The sequence below is a fragment of the Bos grunniens genome, chromosome 2, assembly GCF_055505025.1.
Source record: "Bos grunniens cultivar Pamir isolate PY7600 chromosome 2, Bosgru_T2T1.0, whole genome shotgun sequence".
NCBI classification, from domain to species: Eukaryota; Metazoa; Chordata; class Mammalia; order Artiodactyla; family Bovidae; genus Bos; species Bos grunniens.
The window spans coordinates 98,059,843-98,080,591 of NC_141166.1; the positions used below are offsets into that span (position 1 = coordinate 98,059,843).

Genomic DNA, 20,749 nt, shown 5'->3' on the forward strand with positions numbered 1-20,749 from the left:
CTCTCTCACCATTTCAAGGGATATGACTACAATCCTTGCCTGTTGGAAACATTTTTAGCAGAAAACTTTCCAGGCTATTTTTGTAAGGTATAGTCAGTTTTACTACCTGACACATAATGAAAGTTGTACGAACAGTTATTAAGCCAAATTACAATTCCAATATCTCTCCTCCCTCCCCTCATTTTGCACGCACAAATTCAAAAAAGCATAACCATAACCAATCACTACCTATGAAAACACAACAATGACAACTGGCTAGAAAACTACATAAGTCAATATTTTCAAATTGCAAACTTATTAGGCACATGATCAAGACTGCAGACCAGGGATGAAGTAGGATATCATCTAAGGTAATCAGCACAGCAATTAAGTTCAAAGTGTAAAATTCAATGAAAGTTGCTTCAGGGTCTTTGAAAGCAACCACCAAAAATAACCTGAGTAAGTGTTACACTCTTAGAGATTTCCTTTTCGGACACAAGGACTTTGGTTTTCTCTGCAAATCGAAGATCCCCTGGAGGAGGGCATGGCAACCCACTCCAGTATTCACGCCTAGAGAATCCCACTGATAGAGGAGCCTAATGGGCTACAGTCCATGGGCTCCAAAGAGTCAGACATAAGTGAAGCGACTTAGCATGCAGCACGTAGAAACTGAGGCCTGTCTGATAGAAACATCATCATTTATCAGGAGTGTAATATCACAGCAGAAACCAGCAACCTACCCAGCCTCTTTGAAGCCACCTGAGACACCATCATCTCTCAAAGACAGTGCAGTCAAACATCAGTCGGTTCTCTTCTCTTACAGGCATTGTATTGCTTTGAAATTTGTCCCTGACCAGGTTGGGATATGCTTCACAATTTTTGTCTCTCAACACCTGACAAAGTTGCTTCTTGTTTCAAGTCACTGGCCAGGGAAGAGAAGCAGAGGGGAAGGAAAATGCCTGATTGCCTTCCGATCGGTGAGCTTTTGTGACAGAAGCCTTGCTACACGTGGACATATTCTCCCTGGTGATCCAAGGCAGTGTAGCCATCCACTCCTGTTATTCAGTGGTTACTGCCAAACATATGCCACTGGCTTTGGAGAAAAATGCCTAGAACGCTTTTAAGTTGATCATTTAAAAAATCATCCATGTCTGGGTACATTTACAGCTTTCTTTTAAGAAAGAATGTAGAAAAATCTAAAGAGAGGGTCCAGCAATTAGTTAAGTCTAGATTTAGGTTTCAAGATGAACAAAAATACCAAAAAACTTAATTTCTGATTGTATGCCCTGGCTCATGAATACTTTCTTAAACTAAATACTCAGCTTCCAGTTATAAAATCTCCATTTCTTTTATTAGAAAGGGAAATCCCTGATCATCTTAAACATATTCAAGAAGTAGTTCCAGGGCTTCCCTGTTGGCTCAATGGCAAAGGATCTGCCTGCCAATGCAGGAGACACAGGTTCAATTCCTAGTCCAGGAAGATCCCACTTGCCGAAGAGAAACTAAGTATATGAGAAACTAACTATTGAGCCTATGCTCTAGAGCCCAGAACCTACAACTACTGAGCCTACCTGCTGTAACTACATGTGCACCCTAGAGACTGCACTCTGCCAGAAGAGCAGCTACAGCAATGAGAAGCCCACACCACAACTACAGAAAAGCCCTCACAGCAACAAAGACCCACTACAGCCATGTATAGGAAAATAAAAAAATTATTTTTAAAAATAGGAGTAGCTCCAAAACATGTATTTCTGCTTTACATCTTCATATGAACTAAAATGTTTTGGTGGGGATGAAATAGATGGCTATTTAATCACTTAAACATTTCAGAAATTATACAAGATTTCAAGGAAGTTGGCACAAGTCAGAGCTTTCTGGGCCAATATTCTGAGCCTAGAATATCGCCAGGGCTCAAGAAATTAAGGCCCAGTGGCCCCCAGAATGTAACACTTAAGGAAGAAAGAGTATTAAATCCTAACAGGTTTTACTTTTAAAGAAAAAGTGCCATCTTTCTATACAACAACATAATTTGGATGTCTTTTACAAGCTTCACAGTTTGGAGATATTCTTTTCAATATTTCTCCTTTGAAAACATGTCTCCTGATTTGTGCAGTGTTGTAAACACTGAGGCTTTGGTCAGTCAGCAAGTGATCATGCCCCCAGAGCCAGGAACCTAATTGGGCTTTCTGGATGATGTAATTAGGTCTCTTTTCTGATAAATACTTCTGAGTCCAAAGCGGCTTTGTGTTAAATATGGATGCCCATACAGAGGCTACCCACTCCTCTGTCATCTGCCCTTGTTAATTGTGCCTGCTTGGATGCTCCTAAAGGCCATGGGCAAGGGAAGTTTTCAAAATCTGTTTGGGGGTAATCATCCTTAATGATCTTTCCAAAGCAGGAATGACCGAAATGGTTCACTGAGGCTCACCCTAGTTCATGTTTCTGCAGCACCATGTGCTGAAATATACATGATAGCTGGGAGTCCTCTGCCATCTTAGGGCGTTTGTGATTACTAGGGAGAAGCTGCTCTGTCACCCGAAACCCAGAAAGCCCTCAGATGCTTTGTGCTATGAGAAAGGCTCATTTAAGCCAAAACACAGCCTGGTATTTTGAACAGCTTCATCAGGGGTTCTGAAGTTCCATTAAAGAGGGAAAGAGTTACCATATAACCTCAGCAGCAGCAGCAGCAGCCACCACAGGAATGTTGTACTCTTCCCTTTTGTTTCTAAGCTTTAAGAACATATTCTTAATTTGAATTTCAGGTCAGCTCCCTATTAACTTCACACACACACATCCCAGGGGTTGACTACAGATTCCAAAGACCTTCATAATCACAAGCAAATAACACTACTTTGCATAACTAATATCTTTTCCCCAGAATTCAATGCTTAAGCCCTATAACTCTTTTGTGCCCCTGAAACATGACCAAGACAGCAACCACTATTATTACTATCCAGAATGTGGCAGAGGGCTGAGAAAAGAAACTCCTGGCTTCAGAAATAAATTCTGAAGGCATGTGAAAATAAGAATCTGAATACCTAAAGGCACAAAAAGCAATTGAGAAGATTTAATTCTTTAGGCCAGGACAGTTTTTACTCTTCATCAAATGCTGAAAGAAGTTTCTATGCCAGAATTTACCGTGTACCATATCAAGTATTTTAAACAATGGAATTAATAATATTTGGGCCCCTTTTTTGTTAAAAAGTGAGGTACCTAGAAGACTCAAAGTCATAGAGCCAGAAAGTACATAGGTAGATGCCAGGGGCTGGGGGATGGGGGGAGAGATGCGGGAGGGGATGGAGAGTTAGTGTTTAGTGGGGTCACAGCTTCAGCTTAGGAAGGTGAACATTTCAGAAGATGGGAAGATGGCGAGAGTTGTACAACAATGTGAATGTCGTTAGCGCCACTGAACTCTACAATTAAATACAGTTAAAATAGTGTGTTGTATATTATGTGACTTTTACCACAATAAAAAATTTTAAGAAAAAAAATGGGATTTATTTTTAAATAAGAATTTTTCTTACTGAGAAAATGAACAACAGGCACATACCAGAGCCAGATCCAGAGGCAGTCACATCGTAAATCAGATCTTTCAGAGTTTTCCCAGCATTTACCAGATTGCATTCAGAGAGGGGCTCCTCCACATTCGGTCTCTTTTTCTTTCTGTAGGTGCACTGTCGACCTTGGCATGCCCATACTGTCAGCACTGAAGCTATGGACAGGAGGAAAACTGGCACGGTGACAACAATGGTCAGCTCCATGGGTCCAAGCTTTGGGGCGTTTGGTGATGCTTTAATTAAGAAAAGAAAGAACATGACCATAAGTCAATCCATGTTAAGTATTTTAGAACTGGAAATGCAGTCACCAAAAATTCACATCTATAATGTGCAGCTACACAATATCCACTCATGCTAGTTGGTAAAGAGTTTCTGTGGTAAAAAGCGAAGGCAGGGAAAGAGAGTTGAGGTTAGGATGCAACTGCGGTTAGGTTCTGTCAGGTGACAGTGGAGACGGGATTAGGATCTCATGGAAAGCTCTAGCACCCGGGATCCTTTTTAAAGCCTCCAAATCATTTAACATTTCATGAGTACTTTCTCCCCATGTTTCAGTCATCCATCCTCAAGGCATGTTTGCTCCTTTTTGCCACAGATGACCACTGAGCTCTTACAACACGTTGCCACTATTCCAGGTGCCGGAGACAGGGCAGCGAGTGAAAGAGCCCACATGCTTGCTCTGTGGTGCTTTATGCTCTCACATACCCACGGACGGAAACGTGAAACAAAAGCAAGAGATCATAAGTCAAAGAAAATAAAGTCCAATAAAGAGACAGACTGATGTGGGATGCGACTTGTAGACAGACTGGTCACGGAAGGCCACTCCGGGGAGGTATCAGGGAGCAATAAGGGAAGTAGCTCCAGGAAGCCTATTCTCAGCAGAAGGAAATCAAATGTAACAAGGGGCCCTGAGGCAGAGACCTACTGGGCATGTTCAGGAATAATCTTTGCCTGGAGCACAGTAAACAAGGAGAAAGGTGAAAGGAAATGGGGTCAGTGAGGTCAAAGAGAGAAGGGTCATGTGGGCTCTTGCAGGCTAAAAGGACTCTGAATTTTATTCCAAGTAGAAGCTGTTGCAGGGTTTAGAACAGACAAAAGATAGTATCTAACTTATATTCTGAGTGGCTGCTGTATGAACAGACGCTAGGGGAATGAAAGTAAAAGCTAAGAAACCAATTACAGCGTGTCTGGTATTTTCAGTGTAAGCATTTTTGCCACAAATATTTTTGCTGAATAACTAGTTGGCCATAAGGCAGTTTTGCTGTAAAAGATAAAATAACAAAAAATAAAAGGGTGACGTTAAAAAGGAAACAATGAGGGACTTCCCTGGCCGTCCAGTGGTTAAGACTCCGTGCTTCCAATGTGTGGAGCATGGGTTTAATCCCCGGCTGGAGAACTAAGATCCCATATGCTGTTTGGTGTGGCCAAAAAATAAACAAATAAACATTAAAAAAAAAAAAAAAAGGAAACAATGAAATGTGAAAATTAGTAACAAAATTTTAAATATTTTATAGTTAAATATGAAATATGTGAATATATTTAAAATGTGTAAAGGTTCATGGTGATACTGCATAAATAATTAATTTTATTTAGTGAGTTGTAGGAGAAGGCAATGGCACCCCACTCCAGTACTCTTGCCTGGAAAATCCCATGGACTGAAGAGCCTGATGGGCTGCACTCCATGGGGTCGCACAGAGTCGGACACAACTGAGCGACTTCACTTTCACTTTTCACTTTCATGCATTGGAGAAGGAAATGGCAACCCACTCCAGTGTTCTTGCCTAAAGAACCCCAGGGACGGAGGAGCCTGTTGGGCTGCCGTCTATGGGGTCGCACAGAGTTGGACACGACTGAAGTGACTTAGCAGCAGCAGCAGCAGTGAGTTGTACCTAAGAACTTGTCCTTCAAGTCTTTTGATCATAGTATTTTATATATATATAGGCTTGTTGATTCATCTCCTCGTTTAGTGCAACACTTTTTCACTAAAATGTATTCCTTCCTTAAGAGAGGTACCAGGGCTTCCCTGATAGTCCAATGGTTAAGAATCTGCCTTGCAATGCAAGGAACACCAGTTCAATCCCTGATCCAGGAAGATCCCACATTCCACGGAGCAACTAAGCCCCTGTGCCACAACTACTGAGCCAGCCCTCTAGAGCCCGAAAACCACAACTACTGATCCCATGTGCTGCAGCTCCTGAAGCCTGCGCACCCTAGAGCCTGTGCTCTGCAACAAGAGAAACCACCACAATGAGGCGCCCAGGCACCGCAAGTAGAGAACAGCCCCTGCTCACGGCAACTAAGAGAAAGCCCACATGCAGCAACAAAGACCCACCACAGCCAAAAAACAGTAAGAAATTTTAAAAAGAGAAAGAGAGGTATCCGTTTCCAAATACTAGGGTGTATATTTGTAACTGAGTTTTGTATTGCTTTGTGAAAGCCTCTCTGCTGTTGTTCGTTCTTGGCAAACTGTCACATGTTGATAGATATGTCACATGTTGATAGATATGTCACATGTTGATAGTCCATGTCCACTGACAGACATTCCAAAGTTGCATGGAAAATGTGGGTTCAACTCTGCACCTTCAAGTCACCAAAGGATTTGAAAACCAACGTTATCATTTTCTAGTACCGTACACAATTTGGCTTTACCTTCTCTTATTTCACATTTCAGTAATTGTTGTCATCCAATGTTTTAAGATCAACAACATCTACTCATCACTCTATAGACCATTATGACAGCTAACATTCATGTAATATAAAAATGGGGGCACTCCATCAATGGAGAAATGAAACCAAACTATCAAACCAAAGTGTCAGCCAGTTATTTGATCTTCTACAGCAAAATTGCCTTGAGGCCAATTAGTTATATGACAAAAACTGTTTGCTGCAAAAATGTTTGCTGTAAAGATGCTTACCTGGAAAATACCTACAGCCCAATTAGAAACCTGATGCAATAACTGAGGCAGGAGATGATGGTTTTGGCTGACAACTCTGTCTAAAATAGTATCTCCTTCTTATTGCTTGTTTATTCTCTATACCTTTTTCCTGTTTTATTTAACTTCCTGAATCTTATCACTATCTGGAACATCATATATTCATTTACTTATTATCCAATTCCTTCCAAAGCACATATGCTAGTTCTTCATGAGAGGAAGAACTAAGTCATTTCTCAGACTTCCTTCTTTGCAATGACAGTCCAAGAGAGCTTATTATATTAAACGTACTTGAATTTCACTTACAACATGTTAATCAGAATATGAGAACATAATTCAAAAATAAATATTATTTAATTCTAAAGGAAAAATAATCAAAGTCCTCAAAAACGTGTTCACGAAAGTTTCACTATAATCCTAAAAATAGTAGTCTATCTACTACTAATGAATAAAAGATTTAAAACTGTTAAGTGAGCTTTGGAAACATATTTCATGCTCTTCTATTTACTTTGCCAGGTGAATTTCAGTGGATCAAACTGTTCTGAGTGTCACAGGGTTCCTCTGAAATCATTAGAAGTTGTACAGGTGCATAGAAGGACAGCTTGGCCTTGAATGTTCTTAGGACAAGGTGCTAAAAGAGTTCTCAGACTTGACTTTGCTTAAGAAACCATCAACAATGGAAGTTGCAACTTCAAAAATTTGCTGTTATGAAAAAGTTTTATTGTCCACTTCAAAATAGTCTTTCAAATCTACATTTCAAGTTGGATCCATATTTTTATGTCCTCACAGAAGTATTTCCAGAATTCTAAGAAAGCCACAGAATGCACTTAATAATTTGCAATTTACATAAACCTGTACTGACACTTGATTTTAAAAAATAAAATTCCATTATTGGATACATTTATATGGATAAATTTTATTTTGATACATGTTACTAGGAACTATCAATATAAACATTATAGTTAAAAAGCTTATTGATTGCTTTCATTTTAGTAAAGCTCTATTAAGCAGAGCTCAGATCATCACTATAGCAACCAATAAAGAGGCAAAAGGTCAGCAAGCCTGAAAATAGCACAATATCTATAAAAGTGCTCTTCTCTGGTGATGGCTACTGCACTCAGGGATGTTTATTACAGATGGGCAATGTTTCTACTTTTGTGAACAAATTTACTGATATGAGTTAGTAAGAAAAAAAGATGACTCGGCTAGAAAAAGGCTAGCAACACCATCTAGAAAGCTCCCTAAGCACTGAGCAATTTTTAAGGCAAACATTTGTAACACTATCTTCTAAACCAAATGCTGATTGTAATCTCTACAAGGGACAAATGAAGAAAACTATAGTCTATACCCAATGAATCATGGTAGAAAAAGACAGTAGTGCAGTTAAGAATACATTTTAGTAAGTTATCTTGGATGAGCCTATTAATTTTTCTAGCAGGTTTTACAGTCTTGATCATAGGAGAACTCCTATTTGACATTTTCTAATTTCTCTGACCATGTCAACTGAGATGATTTCTCCACGGAATAGTAGCTCCATGGTGGGGTATATATTAATCCCAAAAGTGAGTTCCGGAAGTGCTGCAATTGCTAATTCTAGTTATTTCACTCCCTAGTAAATTAAATAGAAGAAGATGGGAAAATAGAGACAGGTACTAGCCCAGACGGATGAGTGCTTAGCTTACAAAAGTCTCTGCTATATAAGTTCTGCAATACATTAAACCAAGACAGAGCAGGGGAAGGAAGTACAGATAAGGCAGGAAGAAGGGCATGTATGAGGTGGGAGATTCTGCACAGCTAGAGGGAATCATGCAGAAGTTAAAAGATTGTAAGAAGGTGTGTTCGTGCGTGCTCAGTCAATTCAGTCATGTCCAACTCTTTGTAACCCCGTGGACTGTAGCCCTCCAGGATCCTCTGTCCATGGGATTCTCCAGGTAAGAATATTGGAGTACCTACTCCATGCCATGCCTTCCTTCAAGGGATTTTCCTGAACACTAGGAATCAAACTGGTGTCTCCAATGTCTCTTGCATTGCAGGCAGATTCTTTGCCCACTGAGCCACCTAGGAAGCCCCTGTAAAAAGCTAAGTAATGCCAAAAATGGAGAAGGAAATGGTAACTGACTCCAGTACTGTCATCTGGAAAATTCCATGGACAGAGGAGCCTAGCAGGCTACAATCCATGGGGTTGCAAAGAGTTGAACACAACTTAGCAACTAAAGAACAACAAAGACCAAGGGAAAAAAAAAAAAAACCAAGAAGAGGAAAAAAAGAAGAAAGAAAGGAAAGAGGAAGGGAGGAAGGAAAAAGGAAAGAAAGGAGAAATTTTTTAATCTTTGTGAATTTACAACTTTCCCTAAAGAAAAAAAAGAGTGAAATTGGTGATGGTGAAAGCAGTGGTGGTTATCAATGCTCAGATAAAGTTCAGATCCAGTTTAGATACCTCAGCTTCTCCCAGGACAGTTTTCATGACCTCCTTGCCATCTCCTATTTCTGGCTTTAGGGAAATGAACTCCTCAAGATTAAAAGAAAAAGATAACAAAATGTGAGGATGGTCTCCATGTTTCCTCCCCTGCTGACCCTTTCTGTTTATTAAAAGTATGAAAAATTATTGATGTGTATGAGATTTATATGACCTTCACATCAATTAATTTGCATTTCTTTAGTACATGCTATGAGGAGGAGATGCCTTAGAACTAGGCAGAGATGTGGACTTGATCAATTGCTTCAAATAACTTGTATTGACCACGGGCACAAAAGTCTGTAGTATATTTATGTTCAACTTAAAGGTATATTTCTTGACTGTATGTGAATGACATTCAACTGAATAGAAACTAAGATATTACAATGGAGAGATGTATAGAAAATGAAGATATAGTGACTGAAAAGATATATACGGACTCGACAGCTGTTAAAAAAACATTCGCACAGAGAAAATAGAGGCCTTCATCCAGACAACGTGAGTTTTTATGAACCATTTCCAGGTTAGTGCGTCCTTCCCAAAAGTTGCTATAGCAAGCAGCTACATAAATTTAAAAGGGTCCAAAACATCCTTAAAGAAACCACAGAGTAATTTATCATTAAAACTGCTCCTCTTCCTTTCATTAAATTTTTCCTCAAGTGAAAAGATGCTATTATTGCAAGGGTGAATCCATGAATGTATTAATATAAATATCAAACCTTCGACTGCCTCCCTACTACCACCAACTCCCCCACAAAAGAGAAGCATTTCTTTCTCTAAGCTTGTGGCTTTGAAATGTTCTCAGAATAAATAACCAAAAAGACAATGTTCTCCTTTATTTCCTTCCTCCCTTCCTCTTTCCTTTCTTTCTTCTTTTTTTCCTCTTCTTTGTGTAGTTTTAAATCTACTAAGGATACATGACCCATCTAGGGTGCAATTCCAAAACAACTTTGTTGTTGTTCCATCACCAAGTCGTGTCCGACTCTTCATGACCCTACGGACTGCAGCAGAGCAGGCCAGGTCTGCAGGCAAAACTATGAGAAAACTTTATAGGAGCAAGGGATATGGGAGATAAAAAGATCATAATGAAGAGTTCCATTCATGATGAATCAGTCTAATATAAAGAATATGTAACTGAACTTATATGTGTGAACTACACGCATGGGAAGTAGAATGGGTCGAAGGAATTACATCGCAAACACTAGTTTTATTTGTCTGACACTTCACTGTAATTCTTTATTCCCGATTACAGGGTCCCTCCACCACCACCATCACTTACCAAAGCTTGTCCTAGCCTCCTACTTCTTCACAGTGACCCTTATACATGTTACCAGGAAAAATCCAATGAGAAGTTAATTTGGTTAGATCCCTCCATTATGCTCCACTATAGGGGGCATTATATGGTCCCCCTTCTTCACAGAGAGAATAATCATGTCAAACAGGTAGTTTCTGATAAATGTGAACCTCAAGGAGGTGAACAATGGCAGAATATTTTCTTCTCTAGAGATTCAATTGAACCCTGACAGTGACAGAAATAATAGGAGAATTATTTCCGCCTTTTGACCAACTCAGATGAGGTATCGACGGGCCATTCCATCATTCGGTGCTCAATCTGTAAATGGCTATCTGCATACACGTTCTACATGTATGGCCTGATTTCATGGGTGCGGAACAGACAGGGAGCTCCACACATTAAAATATTTCCTGGCTAGTTCTCCTTGTCCTTCTGGTTTCTGAGAGGAACACTGAGAAGCTTCAAATCTTCTTTTGTCCACCAGCACCTGAATTTAAGAATAATAATTACTTTATATTTTAAGGAAATAGGAATATTAGATTGAAGAATGAAGAATATAATCTTTGGCATCAGGGGTAGGAAGAACTTTGACTCAAGCAGAGGTGAGACTAATACAATGTAGAAGAATTTAAATTGGTTTCACAGTTTTTCTTCATTTCAGGGCATGTACCAGGGTTAGTTTATTAATCTGTCATCAAAACACATATTCTTTTATTTATTCATTTTATATTAGAATATATTTGATTTACAAAGTTTTGTTAGTTTCAGATATAGAGAAAAGTGATTTAGTTATATATTCATATATCCATCTTTTTTTCAGATTCTTTTTCCATTATAGGTTATTACAGAGTATTGAGTAGAGTTCCCTGTGCTAATGTAGTAGATCCTTATTGATTATCTATTTTATATATAGTAGTGTGTATTATACTACTAATTCTATTCTATTCTAGTCTAGTCAAAGCTATGGTTTTTCCAGTAGTCATGTATGGATGTGAGAGTTGGACTATAAAGAAAGCCGAGTGTCAAAGAATTGATGCTTTTGAACTGTGATGTTGGAGAAGACTCTTGAGAACCCCCTGGACTGCAAGCAGTTCAAACCAGTCAACCCTAAAGGAAATCAGTCCTGCATATTCATTGGAAGGATTGATGCTGAAGCTGAAACTCCAATGCTTTGGCCACCTGATGCAAAGAACTGATTCACTGAAAAAGACTCTGATGCTGAGAAAGATTGAAGGCAGGAGGAGGTGGGATGACAGAGAATAAGATGGTTGGATGGCATCACTGACTCGATGGACATGAGTTTGGGCAAGCTCTGGGAGTTGATGATGGATAGGGAAGCCTGGCGTGCTGCAGTCCATGGAGCCTCAAAGAGTCGGACACAACTGAGCGACTGAAATGAATTGAACTGAACTGAACTGAGTATTCTTAAATGAGGCTTCCCTGGTGGCTCAGGTGGTAAAGAACCTGTCTGCAATGAATGAGACTGAGTTTGATCCCTGGGTCAGGAAGATCCCCAAGAGAAGGAAATGGCAACCCACTCCAGTGTTCTTGCCTGGAGAATTCCATGGACAGAGGAACCTGGACAGCTACAGTCCATGGGGTTACAAAGTGTCAGACACAGCTGAGCAGCTAACACTTCACTTTTACTTTCACTTTCATTCTTCAACGATACATTTCTATAAAGAAATTAGATAGTAATTACTCAAGGAATATGTTAGTGTTTTGTTTTTTTTTAAGTCAATCTTTTCCATAAGAAAAAATGAAAGTTTCTTGGAAACAGCACCCAATCTCATAGCGGAGAGCATTGTTCAGAGAAAGCACTTAAAATATTGATGGTGAAGGAAAAGTTACACTTCTCTGTCTTAAAGTTCCAGCTAATATAATTACTCCTGCAGATAACAGGAAGACAAGAGGAGAAGGGGACGACAGAGGATGAGATGGTTAGATGGCATCACCGACTCAATGAACACGAAGTGAAGTGAAGTGAAGTTGCTCAGTCGTGCCCAACTCTTTGCCACCCCATGGTTAGTAGCCTGCACCAAGCTCCTCCGTCCATGGGATTTTCAAGGCAAGAGTATGGAGTGGGTTGCCATTTCCTTCTCCAGGGAATCTTTCCAACCCAGGGATCGAACCCAGGTCTCTCACATTGTAGACAGACGCTTTACCATCTGAGCCACCAGGGAAGTCCATGAACATGAGTTTTGGTAAACTCCGGGAGTTGGTGATTAACAGGGAGGCCTGGTGTGCTGCGGTTCATGGGGTCGCCAGGAGTCGGACCCGATTGAGCGACTGAACTGAACTGAACTAAACAGATAACACATTCACACAGAGCAGCTTGTTCACTTGAAAGGAATGACATTGAGATAATGATATTTTCAGTCAGTTCAATGTCTGTATAATGACTCCCAAAAGTATTTCAATAAACAGGTAATAGTATTTACATAATTGAGAAGAGGATGGCTTATATAGTGTAAAATCCTCAATTTAGGATTGCTTATAAATTTCACTTTCAATTTCCTATTATATCTCTATGAACAAAATTTCATGATTAAAATCAGTGTACTTGTTCCTTGAGACAAGAAATGCTTCCTATATTAATCTCTTAGAGCACAAGTTTGACTTTTTGTATGCTTACATTTCACGTGCTTTCCAAATGCAAAAATTATAGCATCCTTCAGTTTATGGGGAAAAAAATATGCCTGTCTGGCACACCTGTCAGGTGTGGGTGAGTCCTCAGAGAATGAGCTACAAATGGATTTGTTGATGTGATGGCAGAACAATTCCACAAGGGGTCCCATGAGTATTTCTCAGCATGTCCTGTCACCTTACACTGCCTAGAGCTATGAGTTTATGTTTAAAATAGAAAACCATAAAAGTTAAGAGACATCAATGGGTTTCTTTAAAGGAATTAAAATAAGGAGACTTTTCAACTCCCCAAAGAATAATACTTGGTATCTGAGTCCGCAAAATTTTATAATTACAACATGCTTTAAACTTATTAATTTTTGATAAATTCAATTATAATGTTTCGGCACTTAATCTTCCTTTAAATGTAATCCTTCAGTTTGGTTTCAATAAGTCTAATTTAGACATGCACCTAATCAATATGCATTGTTCATCCACCCTAGGTTATAGAAATAACGAATTGTTCTTTTTTTCTTTACACAACTGAGAACAGGAAGGTGAAAATTGTACTGAGGTTAAGATAGTACTCACATTTTAAAGCTGTGCACATATTTTTTGTATGGAAACTAATTATTTAAATTAGTCAAAAATAGTATGAAAATAGTGTACTGAACACCAAAAGGAAAAATCAGAAATTCTTATTATACGTACCCTTTAAAGCACTGTATGTTTTGGTAGCAAAATAGGAACAAAGACACTCAGAACTTGAATGCTTTGCTGAATAGTCTATTTCCATATGAAGGTTGATAATTAGTGCAAGCATAAACTAAATAGCAAGTCTTATAAAAATGAACCCTATAAATAACAGGCTTCTCTAGCCTAGGCTTCCTGACCTTATCCTGGATGAATTTTCATGACAGTTTTGGTGCGCTCTTGATGCTATTTGACATCACCACTATTTCTCTGAGCATCTTTCTGATGTCACCTACAGTCACCAAAAATCATTTCTGCTACAAATTACAATGTAACACAGCTATGAAAGAAACAAGCAACAAAATATGACTCCTTCACGTACGAAAAGACATGTTTTAATAATAAGAAAAGAAAGTCTGACATAAAATTGTATTAAACAGAATAACTCGACTATATTAGAAAATATACTAAACTATTGAAAGTAGGAACTCTGAAAGTGCAAGTTGCTCAGTCTCATCCAACTCTTTGCAACCCCATGGACTGTAGCCCTCCAGGCTCCTCTGTCCATGAGGATTCTCCAGGCAAGAATACTGGAGTGGGTTGCATGCCCTCTTCCAGGGAATCCTCCCAACCCTGGGATCGAACCAATGTCTCTATCATTGCCAGCAGATTGTTTACCATCTGAGCCACCAGGGAAGCTCAAGGTTACCAGGATATAAGCTCAATAAGTACTGAATGAGTGAATGAATGAACAAGGAAAGCTCATGCCCAATAAGGAAGTCAGTCACTTCTGTTTCAGCCATCTGATACCAAGAGGGAGACTTCAAGGATGCCAAATCTTCTGATTTTTAGTCCATGGAATTCTCTAGGCCAGAATACTGGAGTGGGTAACCTTTCCTTTCTCCAGGGGATCTTCCCAACCCAGGGATCGTACCCAGGTCTCATGCATTGCAGGCAGATTCTTTACCAGCTGAGCCACAGGGAAAGCCCAAGAATACTGGAGTGGGTAGCCTATCCCTTCTCCAGCAGATCTTTCCGAACCAGGAATTGAACCAGAGTCTCCTGCATTGCAGGTGGATTCTTTACCAACTGAGCTATCAGGGAAGCCCCAAGATAAGCCAGGTATCTATATTTTTATTTTACGACTCAATGTTTAACATTATAAAGAAATTCACTTTTTCCCCAGAAACTATATACTTCAAATGAAAGCTGTCTGTAGGTCAAATACAACCCATAAGTAGGTAGAACTCTGGGTGACTTGTTTTGCTGTTTCTATATTCATTAAAACTGGGTTTAGCTAGTAACGACAGAGCAAACTACACAGAAGTTTCCTTTTCTCTTTCATGTGAAAGACATTTGAAGATGGGTAGTTCAATGTTTGGGCCTCCCTGGTGGCTCATCAGTAAACAAACACAGGTTCAATTGCTGGGTGGGATGATTCCCTGGAGAAGGGAGCGGCTTGGCTACCCACTCCAGTATTCTTGCCTGGAGAATGCCATGGACTGGGGAGCATAGCGGGCTACAGTTCTTGGGGTCACAAAAGAGTCAGACATGACTTAGAGACTAAACAACAAGAGTCCAGTGGTAGCAAGTTGGCTCCATGAAGTTTTTGGTCAGGCTCCTATTATCTCCCGTTTCCATTCCTGTGGTGTAGTCATTGTCCTCACAGTACAAGCAAGCTGCTGTATTTCACCCTTTACCTCCAGGCAGCATGATGGAAGATGGCATAATAAGCTATCAGTTGTGTTATAAATGAGTCTTTTCAGTTCTCCAAAACTCTGTCAGAACTTAGTCATCTGGCCACACTTACCATTAAGAGTAGCTCAAAATACTGTCACTTAGGTAGACAGCCACATCTAAGACAGCCATCTAAGTCTAGATTCTGCTACTAAATGGGTATCGGAGGAAACTAGATGTCTTTGAAATACTTATAGCTTTCGTAAACTTTGAGCCATTAGATTTTTTCCATTAGAAAAAGAACACATGTGCAGCAAAACAGACAGCATAAAAATTTATAAGGGAAGAACTGAATAATGTCCTTAACCTGGTAGCTCTCCAATATCAACTCCACATGTTAAGAAAATGTATAAGTTTTGTGAATTCACCCATTGCCAAAAGTTACTTTGAAGCTTGATGTTTTGCTCTTTTGTTGTGAAATATAACAAATACACAGAAAAGTGCATATAATATACATGTACAGCATATAAATTCCCATACATCTCTGGCCCCCTTATCCCTTCCCTGTTCCCCACTCAAGAGGCAAGTCACATGATCAGATCCTTTCCCATCCCCCAGGGTATCATTATCCTGATTTGGGGAATAATCATTTCTCTGTCCTTGTGCTGTTTTCCCCAGAATCCCTTTTCCTGTATTGTTACAGGTTAAAGTTGGGATATTCGCATGTGTTGTGCTGCTTAGTTGCTCAGTCCTGTCCCACTCTTTGAGACCCCATGGACTATAGCCCGCCAGCCTCCTCTGTCCATGGGGATTCTCCAGCAAGAATACTGGTGTGGGTTGCCATGCCATTCTCCAGGGAATCTTCCCAACCCAAGGATCAAACCCAGGACTCCTACATTGCAGGTTGATTCTTTATGTCTGAGATACCAGGGAAGCCTGGGGTATTTGCATATAATGTTCATAGATGAGAATGACTTGCTATTTCTTTTTTCATACTGTCTTTGTTGGGTTTTGATATCAAAGTTATGCACAGAATGGGTTAAGGAGTGTTTCCTCTTTGTGCATGGTTTGGAGGAGTTTGTGTAATAATTACACAATTATCTATTCCTGGAAATTTAGCAGAATTTTGTGATAGAACCTCTTGGGCTTTGAAATGTTCCTTACAGATATGTCATAAGACTATTATAATTTATGTTATAATTTTCTAAAAGTTAGGTTGTTCATAAATCATGTTGTTTCAGCCTCATGTAGTCTCACTGTTTTTTTTTAATCTATTTATTCTATTACCAAGACAATAGTATATTAAAATCCCCTTCTGAGATCATGGACTTCTCTATTTTTCCTTATACATCTGTAAATATTTTCTCTGAGACCATATTCTTAAGTACACAGAAATTTTAATTTATTAAGAATCCCTCATAAATTGAAACTTTAGTCATTAAAAAGTGATCTTTTTTAACTCTAGTAATATTTTTTGCATTGAAGTTAATTTTACCTAATAGAAATGTCAACATTTTTATTTAATATATGCATTGTATATTAATGCACATATATCACATATATGTATATCAAACCTTCTTATACTTTCCTCTAATTATCATCCTCTCTTCCATATTTTCTATTATGTATTCTCTATATTACTGCATACAAAATAGTGTCTTCTGACCCATATTTCAGATCCCTAATTCTCTCTTCAGTTGCTGTTGTACCAATTGTTGTTAAACCTATACATTAAGTTTCTAATTTTTGTTACTGTATTTTTAATTTTAAAAAGTTTTCTTCTTTTATTGTTCAAATCTACTAGTCCATTATTTTTTTTTAACAATTTCCTATTCTCTAAGAAATGTTTTAAATTTTCCTTTTGCTTCTTTAAACTTAGAAGAATGGGTGCTCTATAATTATTGTCTGATAACTCCAACATATGAAACCTTGTGCTCTCTTCCGCTGGCTCATGCTCATGTCATTTTGAACCCCTGTGAACTTGGAGTGCTTGTTCTTCATTATGTACTTCTCATGTCCTTGCAAAAGTGTTTGTGTGTTTCTCTCTGAGACCTAATATTAAATTACCTTTCTCCAGAGAGTCTGAACTTTCTTCTGGCAGGCCACTGGGGACACTATTAATCTGGGTCAATTTTTTTTTTTTAAGTTTTTCTTCTGAAGAGTTTCACTCGGGCAATGGAAACTCAGGTGTAAAATCTCTGTGATGGCTAGACTATGTCCACATCTTTCCAAAAATAAGGTTTTGGGTTTGTTTTAAAGTTGTTTATCTTTATTTGTTTTTTTTTTTTTTTTTTTTGCCCTGTTCTGCTTAGTAATAAATCCAAGCCTCCTCCCTGGGGTTAGAAGGAGATGAATTTACATCCATTTTAAACTGGTAGTAAGGAAGAGACTTTTGATATTTCTGCTAAACATGGCAGTTTTTATTAGACGACTCAAATTGAGCCACCCATGTTTTTTCACTTTTCTCTGAATCATGAGATTGCTAGTAGCAAAACCCAACATTTCCCTTGCTAGAAAAAGCAGATATGCAGGGGGAAAAAACGTTCCAAATAAGAGTATCAGAAAGTTAGATAATAATACTTAAACAACGATGATGTTCACTGACTCTCAGGAAAAGAAAACTGAAAGTAGGCTGTTGACACTGTTGAGTCTGTATGTTAACAAATCAAAGAACCTATTTCCAGATTTCTTATCATATTAAGGCTGTGAACTCCTTCATTGGTTAAGATATTATCTAAGTGTCTGACACTTATAGTTGAAAACATCCTCCTTTAACTTTTACCAATCCAATGGGTGGAAAAAAATGGTATGTTACTTCAGTTTGCATCTCCCCGGCATTTATTTTTTCAGTACTTGATCATCTTTTCAATACTTGACCATTTTGAATATTTTCTTCTATAAAATTTCTGTAAAATGTGTTTTTTGCCCCTTTTTTTTCATTTAACACTCTCCTCCCTCTTTTCACTTTTTCTCTTGCCAGGTACATGGATACACACACACACACACACACACACACACAGGCTCATTATTTTTTAAATAGTTACCTTTTTCTCTAGTCATATATAATACAAATATTTCTATCCCATATTTCATTTATCTTTGGTTTCACTTATGTTATCTTTTATTATTCATTTTTATTTTAGTTTCCATGTAGTCAATTATGTCTTTTCCTTTTATAACAGTTGGATTTCCTGTCTTATTTAAAACAGCTTCCATACTGTAAAGTCATAAAAATCTTTTTTCCCTAAATTTTCCTCTGACATTTAAATTGTTTTATGTTTCACAATTAGATATTTAATCAAGCTGTAATTTATTTTTGTATACGGTATGACACTGTGGTACAGCCCTGTCGTCTTCCAGATGGATAGATAATTACGCCAGCATCATTTCAAAAATAAACCATCATGGAATTTCCACTTCTGCCAAGTTACACTTTAGATGTCCACAGAAGCCCTTCTTAGTATGGCATACACAAAAATGCTGAATAAAACACAAATGAAAAATGTTTTTCTATTATATGATTAACCTGGTGGGGAAATAAATGAATTACTCAGCAACCAAAAATAAAATTCAGATCCAAAGAGATATCTGAGCACTAGGATGGCCATTTACCCTGGAGGCATCTGCCAGTCCTTGGTAGTTAAGTGCTTAGTTTATCAGACTTATATCACAAGATCAGGAGATAAAACATGGTTCCTGAAATCACAAAAGATCAGGTCAGAGATCCTAGTATAAATCAGTTAAATATGAATGGTATTACGTTGAAAATAAAACTAAGTAGAAAATGTTCTGCAGAGAGACACTGGGTCTATATTCATCTATTTGTTTGTCTCAATCTTCACTTTCAGTAGAGCAGAAAAAAAATCTCTTCAAGAGATTCTCACCATAAGTGTGCATCTGTATAGGCACAGAATTCATGCTATATGTTGGCAAAAAAAAAAACAAAACAAAACAAAACAAAAAACAACTAATCAAAACACTGAATAGATTTCAGTTGGTAGCACCTCCAGATACCTGGCAGAAACTAATATAAATCTCCTCTGGAGGAATATATTTTAAAATAGGCCTCAAAAGTTTCCTCCAGATATGATTCTCAAAACATGAGCTCACAATCAAAAAATTACAAAACACACAAGGAAAGTGGCCAACCAAGAATAGAAATCAGCAGATTCAAATTCATAGAAGCTGTAGATATTAAAATGACCAGAGACTCAAACATTAGAAAATATAGGGAAAAGGGTTTAAGAAGCTTTAAGAATAGATACAAAAGGCCCAACTTAAACTAAATCAGTGATGAAACTGTGAAATTTATTAGAGGGCTCACAGACAGAACCCATTACAGGGACACACACCCAAAATATCTCTTGGAACTTTTTCAAAAAAATGGAACTCTTTCATTTATTATTTGTTTTTTTCACCCTACAAACAACCTCCCTCCTCCATCCTCCACCCAAAAAAGTACACATTTGGGTAAATAAGTCTTTTTTTTTATTGAAATGTAAATATTCTTTAAGAGTTAAGAATATATCATTTACTTTTGAAGCTGAATTTTTCCTACCAAAGTGGATTCTATCTTAATTTAAGAGGAAGTTGTGAATGGACAATCTGCATGAGTTACTGTGAAAGAAATTTAATAAAGCCTGAGAAGTAGTAAATCTAAAGTCACTGGAGTCAGGGCAAGACAAGCAGCCTCTGGAAAGGTGGGTAGATATTTTTGGAGTTTAAAAGAGTTGTTTTAATCTGGTCTAAAAATAAACAGTAATAAGAAATTAGGTTACACTGCATAAAATATGTTTCTCTTAATTGATTTGCATTGCTTGTATTTAATTGTAATTTTTAAATATATTTGGTATGCTGCCTAATGAAAATAATAACATATTTGCTATTAGTAGAGACATGAACTCCAAGCACTAGTCAAAACACAACTGTTTTTGGAAATGGTTGCTGGCTTTCAAGTTTACATAAGAAAAAACCCTCTAAATATTTGTGATAATAGTTGAACTTGAAGGTCACTCCAGTGACATCAAATATATCTAACAGAATAAGCTCCAGGGAAACAAGCAATTTTTTCTAATGTTATATGTCTACCAAACTATAAAATTACTTCTATCAAAAAAATTAACTCCTAAGGATTAAACCCACATACAATGTCAAAGAAGTACTTTTTTAAGGGCAAGTGATTGAATTTCATGTGATCTAAATCAAATCTTGGTTACAATGATCCAAATTAATTTGACTCTAATCCAATTTAGTATTAAAAATGAATGGGTAAGGTTTTAAAAGGCCATTAAAAAAAAAACATTGTAAATTAAAATAGTAACTAGATTCTTAATATCAACAGATTGTTGAACTAGTAAATTAAAATAATAAATGTCCTTGCTGCATTTAAAATTACATTTTAAATATCAACTAAGCAGTGTTTCTTAAACTGTAAACACGTAAGCAACTTGTGGGATATGATTAGAATTTTTACTTAATGAAAGCACATGGAGTACCTTGCACATTTTACAAGTAAGAATATTTTGTAAAATTCTTATTT

At 37.8% G+C, this 20,749-nt stretch overlaps 1 protein-coding gene across 1 annotated transcript in view; it reads right to left on the bottom strand.

Moving 5' to 3' along the window:
* The window catches only part of ACVR1C (activin A receptor type 1C), a 75,058-nt gene that overhangs the window by 19,281 nt on the left and 35,028 nt on the right, over positions 1-20,749 (bottom strand). Inside the window, exon 3 of the mRNA XM_086353917.1 lies at positions 3,530-3,769. Coding sequence (XP_086210043.1) covers positions 3,530-3,769 — 240 coding nt within the window. The remainder of the gene's footprint in view (positions 1-3,529; positions 3,770-20,749) is intronic.